Below are 18,483 nucleotides of genomic sequence, written 5' to 3'. Positions count from 1 at the left end.
AGGAAGCTCAGGTAGGGAGTGGCCTGGGTGGCTCTGGAGACAAGGAAGGTGCTGGGAAGCAGAAAAAGTACATGGAAGTATAATGGTCCTTCTGCACTTGCCTTGGGAGAAACCCCCTGGCTGAGTTGTTCCTCCCTGGACAAGAGATTCCACCATGGAAAGTCTTTCCAATGGACAGGAAAAGGGAGTCAGGGAGAGAAAAACCCTCTTAGATATCAAAGTCTCTTCTGTTAATTATTAACAACTCTGTTAATAAATGCTCCTTAGCTGTTTAACCTCAAGTGTGTCTCCAAAGCCTGACTCCACACATGGTTTTCACTCTCACTTCCCTTTCCAGAAGCAGTGGCACGTTGGTTTCCCCTGGATTTAGGGCAGTGGGAAAAGGAGGGACAACTTCCCCCTGAGCAAGAGCTGTGGCTGCTGCCCAGGTCTCTCCCAGGAGGAATCAGGAGCTCTTGGCAGTGCCAACATCATCCCAGCCATTGCAGGCACGTGCCTTAGGAAGGGCTCTGGTATGAGACAGGTAGCTGCCCTGCTCCCAGACCAGCCAGAGGCTTTGGAATGGGATCAAAGAAGGAAATGAGCCATTTTGGACACTGTTCACCAGGGTCAGACTCTGCAGGGAAGCCTGGTTGTTGTTCATTCTACAAATTCTGAGGGTGGGAACTACCACAGTGGAAAGAAACAAAAACCATGAATCCAAATCTGATTGAGGGGTGGTTCCAGAATGAAAAGATCAGGGCAGGCTGGACTGTGGCTGAAGCTGCTGTGCAGAGTGGCTGTGCAGCTCCTCCTGAGGGTGGCCAGGCTCAGGATGGAGGTGCTCAAGGGCTTCCCTGGACACTGATGCTGGGGAGCCAGAGGATGGATGGCCCCATTCTGCAGAAGAGCAGCACAACCCCCTAATTTCTGTGCAATTAAATGGTCCAAGCATCAGCTGATGGGAATTTCCATATTCCATGTACTTTCTGGATACAGGCACAGGTGTTCAGTGGAGTTCACTGTCAACGCTGCACTTTGCTCAGAAGGATTCAATTCTGGAATTGAAGAATGTGACAAATTCCCAGGGAAAGGATAAGGGAATGTTGCTGTCCCTCCCCAGCTCTGCAGCCCTACCTGGTGTCCCTTCCCATCAGCTGGGAATGCAGGGCTGGCTCTGCTGGACAGAAGGGGAAGGATGCTCCCTGTGATCCCAACCCCTCTCCTGCCATCCAGAGGCACCAGCCCTGCAGGGATTTGGGAAATCACTGCCACCCTGTGCTGGGTGTGTCCCCAGGGATGAAGGTGTCCCATTCTTTGCAGGCAAGAGCTCCCTGAAAACACCATGGAACTCATCTGCTGAGGCAAAGGAGAGGGAGTTCATTCCCTGGGGCCAAGGCCATGAGGGTGATTCCATGGGGAATGGAGCTGGGGAACAGCACTGAGCCCAGCTGCACTGCTTGGAGCCATGTGGATCCAGGAGGGAGGAGGAAAGCCATGCTGCAATGTGCTCCCTGCAGAGCATCCCACAAAAGTCACCCAAGGCAATGCTCCTGCTCCCTTCTCCTGCAGGAATACAGCACCACAGGGAAGGTGATCCCGTGGATATTGATTAATCAGGAGATTAAAGTAAACTTTCAGCCTCTGTGGGGTCTCCTGGGGTCCTTCAGCAGAGCAGTGTCAGGGATCAGCAGGCTCAGAGCACTGTGTCCATGGCAGGATCATCGCTGTGGGCAGTGTTTTCTTCTCCCTTCTCAAAGACCCTCTGGAGGGAGAGCTGGAGGGACTTTTTGGAGCAGGGCCTCCAGCCCATCCCTGCCAAGAAGTAGATGAAGGGTTTGATGCTGCTGTGGATGCAGGTGAGCAGGAAGACAACCTGTGAGGACACAGCGATGTAACCGAGCTGCTGCAGGAAATTGCAGAGGCTGATGATGAGAGTGAGGAGCACAGTGATGACAATAACGATGTCGCGCCTCTTGGGCTGCTGCTGCTGCTGGGAGCCTCGCTTGGAATGAATGAAATTGATTGTGCCAGAAATTACCACGGGTGCAGCAAAGAGGAGCAGGATCAGGGTGTACATGGAGATGAGAGCTGCCCTGCAGTGCTCCTGCTCTTGTGATGAGCAAAAGAATGTCACTGTGGGAATGAGAGTGAAGAGAGCCAAGATGGCCCAGTATGGGATAGTGTCTACCACCCACATCAGGCGCAGAGGAAGGTCACAGTGGCAGCAGAGCTTGCAGAGGTTGTGCATATACCACACAGGGATGCTGCTCATCAGCCTGAACAGCACCCAGTAGTAGGAGACCAATGACAACTGAAAAACAAAATTCATGTACATCAAGGGCACGACAGGAGAGCAGGACACGTCCTCCATCCGGATGAGGAGGGCAGAGGGGACTGCAAAGAGGAGGAAGAGGAAGTCAATGACAGCCAGGTCAAAGAAGCCAGCGTTCCCTCTTTTCAGGTTGAGGAGGCCGATGACAGCCCCGTTCCCAGCCAGCCCAGAGAGGCAAATGAGCAGGGTCACACTGTGTGTGGCCACATCGCTGGCATCGATAACACAGACATTGTCTCCTTCAGTGGGTGAGGCAGGAGATGGGGACACGGTGGTCACCTCCATGGATGGACGCTGGGCAGGCAGTGGGATGTGGCCCCTGGCTGTGGTCAGAGTGGATGGGCAGTCAGTGCTTGGAGAATCCAGGGATGGACTATGGCAGCTCCTCAGCAGCTGCCTGCAGTGGGAAGGATTCAGTGGGGAGGAGTGAGATGTGCAGGTGAAGAGGCCAGTGGGTATGGTGGGATGGGAGAGGGAGGAGGGAGGATGTGCTGGTGCGCAGGGGATTGATAAAGAAGAGAGAATAAACATTTTCAACTCTCCTGACGTTGCCTGAAGACTAACTGGGCAAATAGATAAAAATATGTGAAGGCGTGGACCCTGTTTGATAAAGGTGCCTGGAGCCAGAGCAGAAACAGATAAGGAGGTCGGCATTATTTCTGGGGCAAGTTCTGTAACAAGAAGCAAGAGCACATGGCCAAAGGAAAAGTTCAGGGCAGGGTCACCTTTAATATCACAGCATTCAGTGAATACAACCACCAGAAGCTCCTCTTAATGACCCTCCGGGGCCATCAAAGGACTCAGAGTAGGAAGTGGATGAAGGGAAATTAGTTCTAGAAGAATGGTATTTACCTGTATGTTTAAGGTGTTCTTTAGATAGAAAAACTTTTTGATGTCTATGTATGGGTATAATGAATAAAAACACGGTTGTAAAATCTCACAACACTCACAGAAATAATGAGAGCTCCTTCTGCATTTCCTGCTGCCTAATACTTCCCTTGGTAACAACATTAGGTGATGTTAGGATTTCTTCAAACAGAACTTTATTCTGTCTAATTTTGGCATCACTCCACATCCCATCCCATGCCATCCCGATGGGTTCCCATCGCATGCCATGCCCTGCCATGCCATGCCGTGCCATGCCATCCCGATGTGTTCCCAGTCCCTGGCCACTCCCTGGCTGCAGGTGTGGCCTGTTGGGCTCTGCTGCTGTCCTGTGGGAGATTTGGGATTGGTGGCACCCAGAGCCCTCCTGGCCCCTCCAGCCCCTGTGTGCCTGATGCCTTGGGCTGGCTCCCTAGAACAGAGGCCAGAGCAGGTGAAGAGAATAAAAGGAGGCATTGATGAAAGGCCTTCAAAAGGTTCACTCTGGGCACTCCAAGCCATCCCTGTAGTGCCTCTTGTTTGTGTCCAAAGGAGGCTGGGGGGCTGGACACCAGGGATGGAGCTGGGGAGGGGCATCTCCAAGAGAAACACGGCCCCAAAGGCTTCCAGGGCAGCCTGGGGTGAGCAGCCCGTGGGGAGGGACTGGAGCCTCAGGCACGGGGCTGGGAGGGATGGGAAGGACGGGAGGTGGGTGGGCTGCATGGGGAGTGGGATGGGAGGGTGGTGTGGGAGGGCTGGGACATGATGGAGCTGCTGGGAAGATGTGGTGGGAAGGTGTGGGGTGTGGTGGGGCTGGAGAGAAGGTGTGGGTGTGGTGGGGCTGGAGAGAAGGTGTGGGGTGTGGTGGGGCTGGAGAGAAGGTGTGGGGTGTGGTGGGGCTGGAGAGAAGGTGTGGGTGTGGTGGGGCTGGAGAGAAGGTGTGGGGTGTGGTGGGGCTGGTGACCTCAGGGAAGCCCCAGGGAGGGGGGTGATGCCCCGTGGAGCCCATGGTGACAAGCACAGGTGTCACCCTGCTCCTGGAAGGGGGTGGCTGTGCTGAGGAGCACGGCCTCCTCCTCTCCTTGCTGCTGCACCACCTGAGCCTGCTGAGGGAGCAGCTGAAGGCAGTGGAGAGGAAGAATTTCTGAAGGCAGAGACATCTTTGCTCCTGGCTGACAACATTGAAAAGTAAAGATCTCTGGGGAGATCTCTGCTGTGACACTGACAGAGCACTCGGGGTGGGGAATGCTGAGCCCCTGGGCCATCGTGTCCATGCCAGCTCAGCTCTGGATCATGGTTGCTCCAGGCAGCACAAGCCATGGCTGTGTCCCTGCAGACACCAAGACACTGAAGTCTTACAGGAAATCGTGTTAGCCTAATAACAATTTTGAGTCAAAATTGTGAACATCTTGGAAATATATTTGCCATAGATATGTCCAAAGAAACAACAATTTCCAGGCATATTTATACATTATAATATCAGAGATTTTTTATAGATACACCCTAAAGTGCTCCCAATATATTATATAATGATATCAATGTTTTGATGGTTTAAATTATTCCCAGAATATGCAATCTCTCTTTGTTTAATGGATAACCCAGGTTTTTTCCAGGTAAACGGTGTTTTATTGGCAGTGCTTCAAAGCTGGTGAAGGACGTCTGTGCCCTGTCTCCCTGCATTGTCAATGGGCAAGAATGAGGGGCTGGGGGGAAAAAAGGTGATTTAAAGCTTTATTTTAATTCTCATTACCATCTTCTGAATCTGTTATTAATAAATTTACTTGATACCAGAAAATTTGACCCGTTTTTTTGCAAAGAGTGTTTTTTCTCCCAGTTCTCATCTCAACTCATGATTCCTTTGATAAGTTTTGTTTCCCTCTCCTCTGCCCAGCTGAGAGCAGGAGAAGGCGAGTGAACGGCCCGTGCCAAACCAAGACAGGCTTGCAGCAGGTTATCAGCATCAGAGCCCACATTTCTTACTGTCAGTAGCCTTGAGGATGCAATAAAAGCCAATAGAGTCCAGATGTTGAGGTGCTGTGGTGTCCCTTCCAGCCCTTCACCAGAGCTCCTCCTCCTCCTCCTCTTCAGTCTTGGGAATACTTGTGGTTGTCTTTTCCTGATCTCACCCCTTTGCAAGCAGGGACACCTTCCACAAGACAGGGCTGCTTCAAACCCCATCCAGCCTGGCCTGGAACACCTCCAGAGATGGGGAGGCCAGAGCATCTCTGGGAACCTGTGCCAGGGCCTCTGCACCCTCACAGGGAGGAATTTCTTCCCAATATTGCCCCTAACCCTGATCTCTGGCAGTGGGAAGCCATTCCCCCTTGTCCTGTCATTTCTGGCCTTTGTCCAAAGCCTCTCCAGTTCTTGGAGCCTCTTTAGGCCTGGAAGGGGCTCTAAGGTCTCCCTGAAGCCTTCCCTTCTCCAGGCTGAACACCCCAGCTCAGAGACCTCAGAGAAGCCACAGGGAGGGGGTTGATGCCCCATGGAGCCCATGGTGACAAACACAGATGTCACCCTGCTCCTGGAAGGGGGTGGCTGTGCTGAGGAGCATGGATCCACCCTTCCCCTTAGGGCTGCACCATCCCAGCCTGCTGAGGGAGGCCAAAGCCAGGGCAGAGAAAGAATTTGTGAAGGCACAAAAGCACCAGCAAGGAAATCAGTAAAAACCAGGTTTAATATTAAGCACCAGCACACCAAACTGCAGTCCCTGTGTGTGTGTTTGTGTGTGAGTGCAAGGCCAGGTGACAAAAGGACAGCGAGGGTAAGGATTAAAAGGAAAATGGCTTAAAAGCTTTAGAGCACTCCAACTTAACAGCACTTCAGTTACACCTTAAACTGAGGCATTCAGCAGAGGAATATCACTTAGAAGCATTTAACCTTATTTATGCCTGATCCTTGCTTCCAGGCCTGCCCCAATCAGATGTCTCAGGCACTAAGAGAGCTGGGAGAGCAGCATTTCTGGCACATTTGCCAGAGCAGATGCAGACGTGTGTGCACAGAGCCAGGCAGGCAGGCAGAGTCAGTGCAAGGTCCCTGTGAGCAATTGCCCTGGCAGGCAGTGAAATGCTCCCTGCGGATCCCTTTGCATCTCCTGCCTGTGCCAAGGGCTGGGCCTGGAGCCCTGGGGGGCTGGGCCCAGGAGCCGTGGGCGTTTGGGGATCAGCCGAGGGCAGCAGACGGGAGAGATCCCAGCTGGGAGAGGCCCCGGTGCCAGGGAGCTCCTGCTCAGCGCTGCTGGGCCCGGGAGAGCTCCAAGGGTCTCCTTTGGGGCCGCTGCTCCCAGGGCCCCAAGGGATGGGCGTCACTGCCAGCAATGCTTCACCCTGGCCACGCTTGGGGCCGGCAGCTTCCTGTGACAGTGGCAGAGCAGGGATGCTGTGGCATCCAGGGCACTCCAGTAATTTCCAAGGCTGTTGATAAAAGCCCAGGAGGTCGTTGGACAGCAGCAGCTCCTGGGAGCAGAGGGTGTTTCTGATCAGCACCACAGGAGCTGAGCCCAGGGGCTGCTCCTCCAGGCTGAGGCCTCACAAGCATGGATCAGAGCCCAGAGCGGCCTGGAAAGGGGCTGGGGATGCACCAGCACAGGCAGGGTGATCCTGTGGGTATTTATTGATCAGGAGACTCAAGGAATCTCTCAGCCACGGTCCCAGGGTCCTTCAGCAGTGCAGCAGGAGGAATCAACAGACTCAGAGCACTGTGTCCATGGCAGGATGATGGCTGTGGGCAGTGTTTCCTTCTGGCTCCTCAAAGACCCTCTGGAGGGAGAGCTGGAGGGACCCCAAGGAGCAGGGCCTCCAGCACCTCCCCACCAAGAAGTAGATGATGGGTTTGCCACTGCTGGTGATGCAGGTGAGCAGGAAAGCCACCTGGGAGGGCACAATGGTGTAGCCGAGGTACTCCAGTAAGTTCCAGAGGCTGAGGGGCAGAGTGAAGAGCACAATGAGGCAGATAACAATGTCAAGCCTCCTGGGTTGTGGCTTCTGGGAGCCAGGCTTGAAATGAGTGAAGAGGATTGTGCTGGAAATGAGCAGGAAGGGGGTACAGAGGAGAAGGTTGAAGGCGTGCATGGAGATGAGAGACACCCACCAGTGCTCAGATCGCTGGACGAAACACAGAGAAATCATGGTGGCAAAGATAGCGATGAGAGTGATGAGGAAGGCCCCAAGCAGGGCATGCACCACCCATGAGAGGTGCTGGGGATGGTGGCAGCAGAGCCAGAGCGGGCAGTGAATGGACCTGCACCTCAGGATGCTGACGAATGTCAGTGTGTACAGACAAAAGGTGTATGACACCAGTGGCACCTGGAAGAGGAACCATACATACTGCAGGGGCAGGATGATAGAGCAGGACACGTCCTCCACCAGGAAGAGCAGAGGGGAGGGCAACAGAATGAGGAGGAAGAGGAAGTCCAGAAGAGTCAGCACGAGGATCCAGCGGTTGGTGCTCTTCATGGATGAATAGGGGTAGCAAAGGAAGCAGCAGACAGCCCCATTCCCGGCCAGCCCACAGAGGCAGATGAGCAGGGTCACACTGTGTATGGCCACGGTGGTGGCATCTGTCTCACAGAGATGATCTTCTTCAGTGGGTGAGGCAGGAGATGGGGACACGGTGGTCACCTCCATGGATGGACGCTGGGCAGGCAGTGGGATGTGGCCCCTGGCTGTGGTCAGAGTGGATGGGCAGTCAGTGCTTGGAGAATCCAGGGATGGACCATGCGGCTCCTCTGCAGCTCCCTGCAGTGGGAAGGATTCGGTGAGGGGGAGTGAGATGTGCAGGGGAGGAGGGCAGTGGGAATTATGGGGTGTGAGAGGAAGGTGGGAGGGTTGGGCTGTTTGTCAGGGGATGCAGAAGCAAAGCAGAGGGCAGAGGAGGGAGAGAGCTGGAGAGAGCACTGGGGTCACTGGGAGAGGGTGGCAGGAACAGAGCAGCTGCTGCAGGAGAGGAGGTGGGGTAGGGAGGAAGGCAAACATTCCACTGACCTGTTCCCTGTGGGGCAGCAGCAGGCAAAGGGCTCTGTGCAGATCAGCGGCGCTTCCTGGTGCCTCTTGCTCCTTTAGGATCCATGTCCTAAAGCGGCTCCTGGCAGGTCAGGGACATGAAGGAGAAAGTGCCCAGGTCACCAGGAGCTCCTCACTCCTGTCCTGATGGCTCCTCTCTGTGCTCTGCCCTGGTGTTGCTCCCCAGGGCTCCGTGGAGTCATGGGGGAAGTTGGAAATTGCAGCTTTGGCTACATCAGAATTTCACTTCCTCAGCGTTCTTTACCAAGGGGTTTTTTTTTGCTACAGAAGAAGTGGCTTTTGTCAGAAGCTTCAAATGAAATATTTTCCAAATGACTCCACAGTTCTTCCTGATGAGAAGCATTGCTTCCCTGCAGAATGTCCTTTTCTCCAACTGCCTTCCCTCTCCTGATAAGATTCTACCACTCCTTGTTTTTCTTCCCTGAGGGGTCACTGTCCCTCCAGCAGCAGAGGCATGCTGGTGGTGCTGGTGGCACTGGAATGCTGTCAGTGCTGGAAGTGCTGCTGAGTCAGCTGCTTGTTTCTCAGAAACAACTCCTGTTCCAGGAAGAGCTCTGGGGTCATTGCCAAAGCCTCTCCACGGCCCAAGGAAGCAGAGCTGAGCTGGTCCCTATCCTATCCTATCCTATCCTATCCTATCCTATCCTATCCTATCCTATCCTATCCTATCCTATCCTATCCTATCCTATCCCAATCTCTGCACCCCATTCCCACCCTGCTCTCCATCCTCACCCCATCCTATCACATCCCACAGGTTTCCCAGATGGAGCCGCTCCCCCACTCCGAGGGTGGCCTGTCAGGCTCTGCTCTCCTCTGGCTTTGCCAGCATCCAGACCCCCTCCAGCCCCCTCTGACCCTCTCCTGACCCCTCCAGCCTGCTCTGACACCCCCGAACCCACCCAGGGCTGACTTTTTCTCCTGTCAATCCCACTCCTCCCGTGCTTCACCTGGGACCCCGGCAGTGTCCCTGTTCCTCCTGGCCACAGGATTCTATGGTCCAGGAGGGAGGAGAAAAGCCCCCCAGCTCCAATGTACTCTGCAGGACTACACAGGATGATGAATGTGCCTGGAGCCAGTGGTGAAAAATTTTAGGAGGCCTGCAGTGGTTTTGGGGCAAGTTCTGAAAAATAAGCAACCGTGCATGGCCAAAGGAAAAGCAAGGTCAAAGCAAGGTCACCTTTAATATCAGAGCACTCAGTTAATACACCCACCTAAGACTCCTCTGAACGATCCTCCAGGAGCATCAAAGGATGCCCAGCAGGAAGTGGATGCATGGAAATGAGTTCTAGGAAAATGGTGTTTATGTACTAGATAAGAAAAACATTTATTGTCTATTATGGTTATAAAGGATAAAAACACTGTTGTAAAGTCTCACAACACACACAGAAATAAGGAGAGATCCTTCTGCGTGTCCTGCTGCCCAATACTTCCCTTGGTAACAACATGGGTTGGTGTTAGGGACTTTATTCTGTCTGATGTTGGCATCACATCTCATGCCTATCACCACCCCACTCTCCATGCCATGCCATGCCATGCCATGCCATCCCGATGGGTTCCCAGTCCCTGGCCACTCCCTGGCTGCAGGTGTGGCCTGTTGGGCTCTGCTGCTGTCCAGTGGGAGATTTGGGATTGGTGGCACCCAGAGCCCTCCTGGCCCCTCAAGCCCCTGTGTGTCTGATGCCTTGGGCTGGCTCCCTAGAACAGAGGCCAGGGCAGGTGAAGAGAATAAAAGGAGGCATTGATGAAAGGCCTTCAAAAGGTTCACCCTGGGCACTCCAAGCCATCCCTGTAGTGCCTCTTGTTTGTGTCCAAAGGAGGCTGGGGGGCTGGACACCAGGGATGGAGCTGGGGAGGGGCATCTCCAAGAGAAACACGGCCCCAAAGGCTTCCAGGGCAACCTGGGGTGAGCAGCCCGTGGGGAGGGACTGAAGCCTCAGGCACGGGGCTGGGAGGGATGGGAAGGACGGGAGGTGGGTGGGCTGCATGGGGAGTGGGATGGGAGGGTGGTGTGGGAGGGCTGGGACATGATGGAGCTGCTGGGAAGATGTGGTGGGAAGGTGTGGGGTGTGGTGGGGCTGGAGAGAAGGTGTGGGTGTGGTGGGGCTGGTGACCTCAGGGAAGCCCCAGGGAGGGGGGTGATGCCCCGTGGAGCCCATGGTGACAAGCACAGGTGTCACCCTGCTCCTGGAAGGGGGTGGCTGTGCTGAGGAGCACGGCCTCCTCCTCTCCTTGCTGCTGCACCACCTGAGCCTGCTGAGGGAGCAGCTGCAGGCAGTGGAGAGGAAGAATTTCTGAAGGCAGAGACACCTTTGCTCCTGGCTGACAAAACTGAAAAGTAAAGATCTCTGGGGAGATCTCTGCTGTGACACTGACAGAGCACTCGGGGTGGGGAATGCTGAGCCCCTGGGCCATCGTGTCCGTGCCAGCCCAGCTCTGGGGATCATGGTTGCTGCAGGGAGCACAAGCCATGGCTGTGTCCCCTCTGAAACCAAGACATTTTAAGTCTGACAGCAAAAGCGTGTTAGACTAGTAACAATTTTGAGTCAAAATTGTGAACATGTTGGAAATATATTTGCCATAGACAGGTTCAAAGAAACAACACTTTTCAGGCATTTTTATGCATTATAGAATCCAAGATTTTTTACAGATACTCCCAAATGTGGTCCCAATATTTAAATAATGGTATAGTTGTTTTGTTCCTTTTAATTACTACTAGAATATGCCATCAATCTTAGTTAAATGGATAACCTGGGTTTTTTTTTTTTCCAGTAAACAATGTTTTATCAAATTTGATGTACAAGCCTAGGAAATGGCTCTCTTATTGCCATTGCAATTTATGTCTTGCAATTTTTTAATTACGTCTTTTGGTATGCATAGGACGCTGAAATCCTAAACCTCTCAAGATATCATTCTTATTCTATGACATCCAATTTTTTCTAGTTATATGAGAACCATTAAAAGTACTTTATTGATTTTTGTTCTCCCTCTATTGAGTAAGTTCTCTATGGGGTATGCGCTGATAAGTTTTCTACTGACACTCAACCAACACAGATCTAAATCAAAACCAGCTAAAATGCACAGTCAAATATGCCTTGACTAATTAAACATAGTTCATTACAGAAATTTCTAAACAATCACAGAATTCCTGGCTAACTACCTCTCTGTTCCCTCCCTCCAGCCACATTCCAGGCTGGCAGCAGCAGCCAGAGGAAGCCAGGAAGTGCTGGCAGAGGGGGCAAAGGCAGCTTGGGGTTCACGGTGCTGTTTATTGGTATCAGAGGTCAGTGGGATGCAGGAACCAGGTGCCAGGGGGAATTTTGGGTGACAGCCGTGTTGGGAAGGATTCTTTTGGGGGTAAAGTGCTCTAGGACCTGTGAGGGAGAAGCAAATCCATGCTCCAATGTGCTCTGTGCAGAGCATGCCTCCCACATGGCCCCTGTCACTGCCTCTGCTCCCTTTCCCTGCAGGAATAAGGGAGGGAGGGTGATCCTAAGTCCCTGCCCCATGGTCCTGCATGGGGGCACTTGAAGGGTTCAAGAGGCTCAGGTCCCCGTGTCCCTGGTGGCATCATTACTGGGGACAGTGCTCCCTTCTGGCTCCTCAAAGACCCTCTGGAGGCACTCCCTGAGGGACCCCATGGAGCAGTTCCTCCAGCACTTTGTTACTGAGATGTAGATGAAGGGGTGGATGCTGCTGTGCATGCAGGCCAACAGGAGAACCACCCGGGGGGACACAGTGGTGTAGCCGAGCTGCTGCAGGAAATTCCAGAGACTGAGGGGGAGAGTGAGGAGCACAGCGAGGAAGACAATGATGTCAAGGCTCTTGGATTGCTGCTGCTGGGAGCTAGCCTTGAAGTGAATGAAGAGGATTGGATGGAGCAAAGACGAGGAAGTTGAGGATGTACAGGGAGATGAGAGCCCCCCGGCAGAGCTTGTGTTCCTGTGACTGGCACAGGGAATTCACCGCAGAAATGGCAGCGATGACAGTGATGGAAAGGGCCCAGAGCACGGCGCTGACCACCACCCATGAGAGGTCCTGGGGAAGGTGGCAGAAGAGCCCAGGTGGGCAGAGCATGGACCTGCCCCTCTCGATGCTGATGGCCGTCAGCCGGTACAGCCCCACGCTGTGGAACATCCGGAAGAGGAGGAAAAGGAAGTGTATGGATGCTGGGGGCATGATGGAGGAGCAGGAGAAATCCTCCAGCAGGAAGAGCAGAGTGGAGAGGACCATGAAGATGAGGAAGATGAAGTTGATGATGGCCAGGTCAAGGATGTAGGCAGTGATGGGTTTCATGGTGTCCCTGTGGATGCGGAACCCGAGGATGCTGATGACAGCCCCGTTCCCAGCCAGCCCACAGAGGCCGATGAGCAGGGTCACACTGTGTATGGCCACATCAGTAACATCTGTCTCACACAGATCATGCCCATCAGTGCATGAGTTGTCAGGGGGGACATGATGCTCATCGCCATGGATGGACGCTGGGCAGGCAGTGGGATGTGGCCCCTGGCTGTGGTCAGAGTGGATGGGCAGTCAGTGCTTGGAGAATCCAGGGATGGACCATGAAGCTCCTCAGCAGCTGCCTGCAGTGGGAAGGATTCAGTGGGGAGGAGTGAGATGTGCAGGGGAGGAGGGCGGTGGAAATGGTGGGGTGGGAGAGGGAGGTGGGAGGGTTGGGCTGTTTGGCAGGAGGCTGATAAATAACAGAGAAAATAAACATTTTCACTTCTTCTGAATTTCTTCAAAAGCAAAGTGGCCAAAATTTTAAAGGATGTGTTATAGACGGATAATGAGATAATTGGCTCTCACAGTTAAGGGATGAATACTGTGTGAATATTAAGAGAAGCTTGATTGATATATAATTATGTTATTGTAGTCTGTTGTTTAGATGTCCCCTGTTCTCCCCATATTCCCCTTCTCTCCCTTCTGTACTGTTTCCTCAGAGAGCCTGAGTCATTTAGGACAGGTAGAAAGAAGGGGTGTACAAAAGCTTGTTGCTGGGGGGAAGAGGTGCAGCATGAGAACACCTGACCCTCGAGTCAAGTTGCAAGAGAGCAGGCTCCAGCAATAAACACAAAGAAGGGCTGAGTGACAGACTTTGGGAGGGGCCAGGTTTAGCTGATGCAACCCCCAGGGTATCAAAGGTGAAGCATCCATCTTGAAGATCAGCCAGACACGTGGTAGGCAGCCATGAGGAAGCTCCCAGGCCTGCTTCTGATTATTCAGTCCTTTTGTTGCATTTTTTCATTAAGGTTTAATGAACCTTTCAAAATTTAAAAAGTGGGCGGTTGTTTCTCACAGGATGTGAAGGCTGGCACACAGGATGACAAACATGACAGGAACCAGTGCAGAAACAGATAAGGAAGCCTGCAGTGGTTTTGGGGTAAATTCTGGAAGAAGAGGCAACAGTGCATGGCCAGAGGAAAAATTCAAGGCAAGGGCACCTTTAATATGGCAGCATTCATTGAATATGACCACCAGAGAGAACCTGCTTAATAAACCTCCAGGATCATAAAAGGACTTGCAGGAGGAGGTGGATGCATGGAAATGAGTTCTAGGAAAATGGTGTTTATGTATTAGATTAAAAAAAACTTTTTAATGCCTACATGTGGTTCTAATGGATTAATACCCTGTTGTAAAGCCTCACCATACACAAAATACAAGGAGAGATCCCTCTGTGTCCTGTGCAGGTCAAGAATTGCTGCTTCCTCATGCTCTGCATTGTGTTAGAAAGTTTGTTCTGGCCCACTTCAGTATTAGGACACAGACGGGATGCACAGGAGGAGAGAGAGGAGCTGGGGAGGGCCCTGGGGTCAGCGGGAGAGGGTGGCAGGAACAGAGCAGCTGCTGCAGGAGGGGAAGGTGGGGTAGGGAGGAAGTCTAACATTCCACTGACCTGTTCCCTGGGGGGCAGCAGCAGGCAAAGGGCTCTGTGCAGATCAGCGGCGCTTCCTGGTACCTCTTGCTCCTTTGGGATCCATGTCCTAAAGCGGCTCCTGGCAGGTCAGGGACATGAAGGAGAAAGTGCCCAGGTCACCAGGAGCTCCTCATTCCCGTCCTGCTGGCTCCTCTCCGTGCCCTGTCTTGGTGTTGTTTCGCAAGGCTTGGTGGGAGAGTCGGAAATTTAATCTTTGGCTACGTCAGAATTTCCCTTCCTGTGATTTTTTTGTCTTGACCTTTTTTTTTCTGTCAGAGCGGAAGTAGCCCGACATGCAGATTTCTTTGAATGGCTCCCCATTTCCTCCTGATTAGAAACTCTTTTCCAAATGGGACATTCTCCAAATGCTTCCCCTCTCTCAGGAGGTTTCTACCATTCCTCATTTATCTACCCTGAGGGGTCACTGTCCCTCCAGCAGCAGAGAGCTGCTGGTGGGGCTGGTGGTGCTGGAATGCTGCTGGCAGTGCTGGAAGTGCTCACAGCACTGTGCAAGCATCTGGGTGCTTCTCAGAAACACCTCCCATTCTGGGTTGATTTTCAGGATCATTGCCAAAACCTTCCCTGGCCCCAAGAAAGCAAACTGAGTTGAGAATTCCCATTTCTGTCATTGCAATGCAGGCTCACACAGCCCAAGGGAAGGACAGCAGTCAGTTGCTTGCAGCCAGGTCAGTAGCACTTAGAGCCCACCCTAATTACTGTCAATCCCCTTGATGATGCAATGAAAGCCATCAGGAACCACATTTTGGGGTGCTGTGATCCCCTTTCCAGCCCATCACTGGGGCTCATCCTCCTCCTGCTCAGACATGGGAGCCCTTGTGTTTGTTTTTACCTGACCCCATCCCTCTGGGCAACCTGTGCCAGGGGCTCAGCACCCTCACAGGGAAGGATTTCTTCCCAACATCCAATCTGACCCCACATTCTGTCAGTGGGAAGCCATTCCCCCTTGTCCTGTCACTCCATGCCCTTGTCCAAAGTCCCTCTCCAACTCTCCTGGAGCCCCATCAGCTCCTGGATCATGAATTGTTTGCCCTTGAAAGGATTGGGCTGCTGAGGGGATGTGAGATGCCATAGTTGGGGACACAAACACGGTGTCAGCAGGAAGAGAGGTGACAGTTCTGGTCCCAGGGCCAGCAATTTCCAGCAGGAGCATCCCAGATCCCTGAGGCACATGTCAGCCTGGGTGGGAATCATCTCACCTCAGCTTTCTAGGAATTCCTTGGAATTCACTGTAGGCTGCTGTCAGACTCCCAGTGGAGTGTAGAGGATGACTGAGATGAAACCTGCAACTTCTAAGGATTAAAGCCAAGAGAGCAGCATTGATTTGCCTCTTCTCAGAAGAAATGACATTGCTGAAATCCTAGATCATCCCTCTTCTCTGTGCCAGGCCTCCAGCTCACACACAGAATTGATTATTGCATGAATCCTCTTAGAAACTGTGTGGTGAATGTCCAGTGCCACTGAAATTGGGGTATTATATTGGAAAAATATATTTGAAACAGAAATCATAGGTTTTGTCCTGCAGAGTCTGAAAAATCCACCTGTGCAATGCGAGGTGGTGATATGAGCCTGTTCAAAGACAAGATTTCAGGATTAGGTTTGCTAAGAAGAACCTGACACAAAGACAAACTGTTTTTTCCTAGAAGGAATGAGCAGTTCTTGGAAATGTCAACAGATGGCTCATTCCAGACATTGCAGGCACTAGCCTTTGGAAGAGCTCTGGTGTGGGACAGATACCTGCCCTCCTAACAGATGATCCAGAGCCTTTATAATGGGAAAAACTAAGGAAATGAGCCAGTTTCAGATGCTGTTTCCCAGGGACAAACTCTGCAGCAAATCCCTGATGTTGTTTATTCAATAAAATCTGGGGCAGGAGTTACCACATTGAAAAGAGACAAAAAGAAAAAATCCAAATCTGATTTCAGGGGAGCAACAAAATTAAAAAGATCAGTACATCAGAGTTTATTTCTTCGGGCCAAGGCAATGAGGGTCATTCCATGGGGAATACAGGAACAGGACTCAGCTCAGAGCCATAGGCTCCAATACTTCTGGCTGTCTCTGAGGTGCCACATCTGCCAGGGCCACATGTGCAGAAGTGCCTCACAGAGCTGTCGCCTCCACCACAGTGTCCCCAGGGCCGTGGCTCCCCTCGTCACTCCCGGCTTTCTCCTCAAACACGCTCCGCAGAGCGACTCTGACCGAGCGCTGGAAGCGGCGCCGCCGGCAGCTCCCCACCAGCACGTAAATCACAGGGTTGAGGGAGCAGTTCAGCAATGCCAGGAACAAAGAGGGGTCTTCTGGGAATAAATCACCGGAATCAGGGAGATTGAGGAAAACCTCCACGCAGAAAGGGATGCCAAAGGCAAAGAACAGCAGGACGTTGAGCAGGATGGCCACAAAGAGCTTCCCCGGCTGCCGCCTCCGGGAGCCACAGCGCAGCTTGAGGAACAGGAACAGGTTGGAAACCAACATCATGAGGGAAAAAACCACGCTAATGGCGAGGGCTACACCTGCAAGGACGGTCCCAGAGTCTTCAGCGTAGGTGGAGGCGAGGTAGAGGGAGCAAACAAAAGCCCCTGCGAGGGCCCAGAGGGCCCCGCTGACGGCGGCCGAGAGGTGCCGGGGGCGGTGGCAGCGGTACCAGATGGGGCAGAGGACGGAGACGCAGCGCTCCACGCTGAGGGCTGCCAGCAGCCCCAGGCTGCTCAGGTCAAACACGTGGCACGGGAACCCAAGGACAAACACAAAACGCTGATAGTGATGAATAAAAGGAAACAAAGATGTGCAGAAGGCTGCCAAGGACAGAAAAGCCAACAGAAGCAGGAGAAACAGGAGGAGCAGGGAGAAGTCTGCAACAGCCAGATTGAGGATGTAGACAGTGAAAGGGCTCTGCTTTGTGTGGAAGCCCAGGAACCACAAGACCACCCCATTCCCTGCCAGCCCACAGAGGGAGATCCCCAGGCACACCCCTGCAAAGGCAATCAGGCTGGAGGGAATGCTGGAGCATTCCGATCTGATGTATTCCTCCCAATCCAGAGAACCATAAATGGTGTTGTTCAGGGTGAGGTTTGTTGTGCTCTTCTCCTCCATGGGAATGATCCTGCTCCCAGCAGTTGCCTTCTCCCTTTCCCACCACCTCCTAGGGAGAGATGGGGAGCCAGAGGGAAATAAGGGACATCAGCACTCCCAGTATTTCCCAACTGTCCACACAGCCCCACGCCAGCCCCAGGAAGAACCCCCACCCCTGCAGTGCCCAGGACTGGCTCCCAGCCCTCCAGCCCTGACCCTAGACAGGAATCTCCCACCAGACCATCCCTGGACTCCTACCTCCAGTAGGAACAGCACTGACACAGCAGCACCAGGAGAAAGGATTTGGGATGGCTGCTGGAACCACTGGCTGTGCTTCAGTCTCGTGCCTCGTGCCTGGGTGCAGCCCTTGGCCCAGAGATCACATCCCATGGTCAGAGCTCCCCTCACAATCTCCCCACATCAGTGACAGCTTCCCCTCACATGTCCAGGGACACAGATCTTATCAGGAGGAGGTGGCCACATCACCCCCTTCCTCTGCCACCTCCAATGTCATCCCACCATGCAAGGGGCTTCTGCCTTTCACTGCATGTGCCAGGTGGTCCATCCATCAATGCAGAAGGGGATATAAATCATTCCCAGTAATGGAGGATGGCAGAGGAGTGAGGCAGATGAGCCAGAGACCTTCAGGAGTCAGAAATCACTGGTGTGCAGACATGCCACAGCACAAGTTGCTCAGTGTCTGTAGTGACATGTAACTCGTGCTCAAAGACTTCTTCCAGCTTCCTTCTGGGAGAAACTTCCAGGAGTTGCACCTTCTTCCATCTCTCTCTCATGGATGGATGCTGAGCCTAAGTTCTCTCCTTGTTTCAAGTCTTCCTCTAGCTCCAAATCCTGAAGCTCCAGGCTGGACCCCCTGAAGAGCACATGGACCTTGTGCATTAACACATCCGTCAGTTCTGGAGATGACAAGCACAGGATACAACTCCAAAGGAGATGGAAAACACATGAAAGAGGGGCAGAAGATAAATGCCAGTCCCCGTGCTGTGAAAGGCTGAGGTTGTGTGGCAGGAGCCACTTGGAGATAAGAGCGCTTTGGCAGCACCATGTACCCCACAAACCTAATCTCTGAGGAGACACATGCCCAGCAGGGGTGATGAGGCTGATGATGGGGATTAGACAGGATGGGATTAGAGGCTGTGGGCAAAGCCGTCATGCAGTCCCATGTCTGGGCACTGGTGATTTCCCACAGCAAATGGACACAAGGACAGTGTTCATCCCCATGGCTGCTGCTCAGAGGCTCTGTTGGCATCTAATGAAGTCTG

General features: G+C 52.9%; 4 protein-coding genes across 4 annotated transcripts; all 4 read right to left on the bottom strand.

Moving 5' to 3' along the window:
- Nucleotides 1-623: 623 nt before the first annotated feature.
- Nucleotides 624-8,268, bottom strand: LOC143694254 (uncharacterized; the record flags this gene model as incomplete). Its single annotated transcript, XM_077179434.1, has 2 exons — nt 624-2,293; nt 8,161-8,268. Coding segments are annotated over 2 exons (726 nt in total), but the record flags the coding sequence as incomplete, so codon positions are not given.
- On the bottom strand, nt 5,866-7,911 carry LOC129122255 (mas-related G-protein coupled receptor member D-like). Its single transcript, XM_077179628.1, has one exon. It carries the CDS (start codon nt 7,801-7,803, stop codon nt 6,868-6,870), a length of 936 nt encoding a protein of 311 aa, XP_077035743.1. The 5' UTR covers nt 7,804-7,911; the 3' UTR covers nt 5,866-6,867.
- A 3,180-nt stretch (nt 8,269-11,448) lies between the features above and the next one.
- On the bottom strand, nt 11,449-12,729 carry LOC129121329 (proto-oncogene Mas-like; the record flags this gene model as incomplete). The annotated part of the gene is given in 2 exon segments (XM_054634514.2): nt 11,449-12,072; nt 12,074-12,729. Coding segments are annotated over 2 exon segments (987 nt in total), but the record flags the coding sequence as incomplete, so codon positions are not given.
- A 3,396-nt stretch (nt 12,730-16,125) lies between these two features.
- LOC129121322 (mas-related G-protein coupled receptor member H-like) lies at nt 16,126-17,221 on the bottom strand. The gene is made up of 2 exons (XM_054634507.2): nt 16,875-17,221; nt 16,126-16,835 (listed from the first exon to the last, which is right to left on the bottom strand). Exons 1-2 carry the CDS (start codon nt 17,219-17,221, stop codon nt 16,232-16,234), a joined length of 951 nt encoding a protein of 316 aa, XP_054490482.2. The 3' UTR covers nt 16,126-16,231.
- Between the last annotated feature and the right edge of the window lie 1,262 nt (nt 17,222-18,483).

This window comes from Agelaius phoeniceus, chromosome 6, assembly GCF_051311805.1.
Source record: "Agelaius phoeniceus isolate bAgePho1 chromosome 6, bAgePho1.hap1, whole genome shotgun sequence".
Lineage (NCBI taxonomy): Eukaryota > Metazoa > Chordata > Aves > Passeriformes > Icteridae > Agelaius > Agelaius phoeniceus.
The sequence above is the reverse complement of the archived record's forward strand: the minus strand, read 5'-3'. Positions and strand labels throughout refer to the sequence as shown.

Bases quoted from the DNA above. Each gene is read 5' to 3' on its own strand.
- LOC129122255 (XM_077179628.1), bottom strand. From the start codon at position 7,803: ATGGAGGTGACCACCGTGTCCCCATCTCCTGCCTCACCCACTGAAGAA.
- LOC129121322 (XM_054634507.2), bottom strand. From the start codon at position 17,221: ATGGAGGAGAAGAGCACAACAAACCTCACCCTGAACAACACCATTTAT. The intron at 16,836-16,874 runs GTTTGTCCTTGG...GTTTGACCTGAG, and splicing joins CATCACTATCAGCGTTTTGT to CAGCCTGGGGCTGCTGGCAG.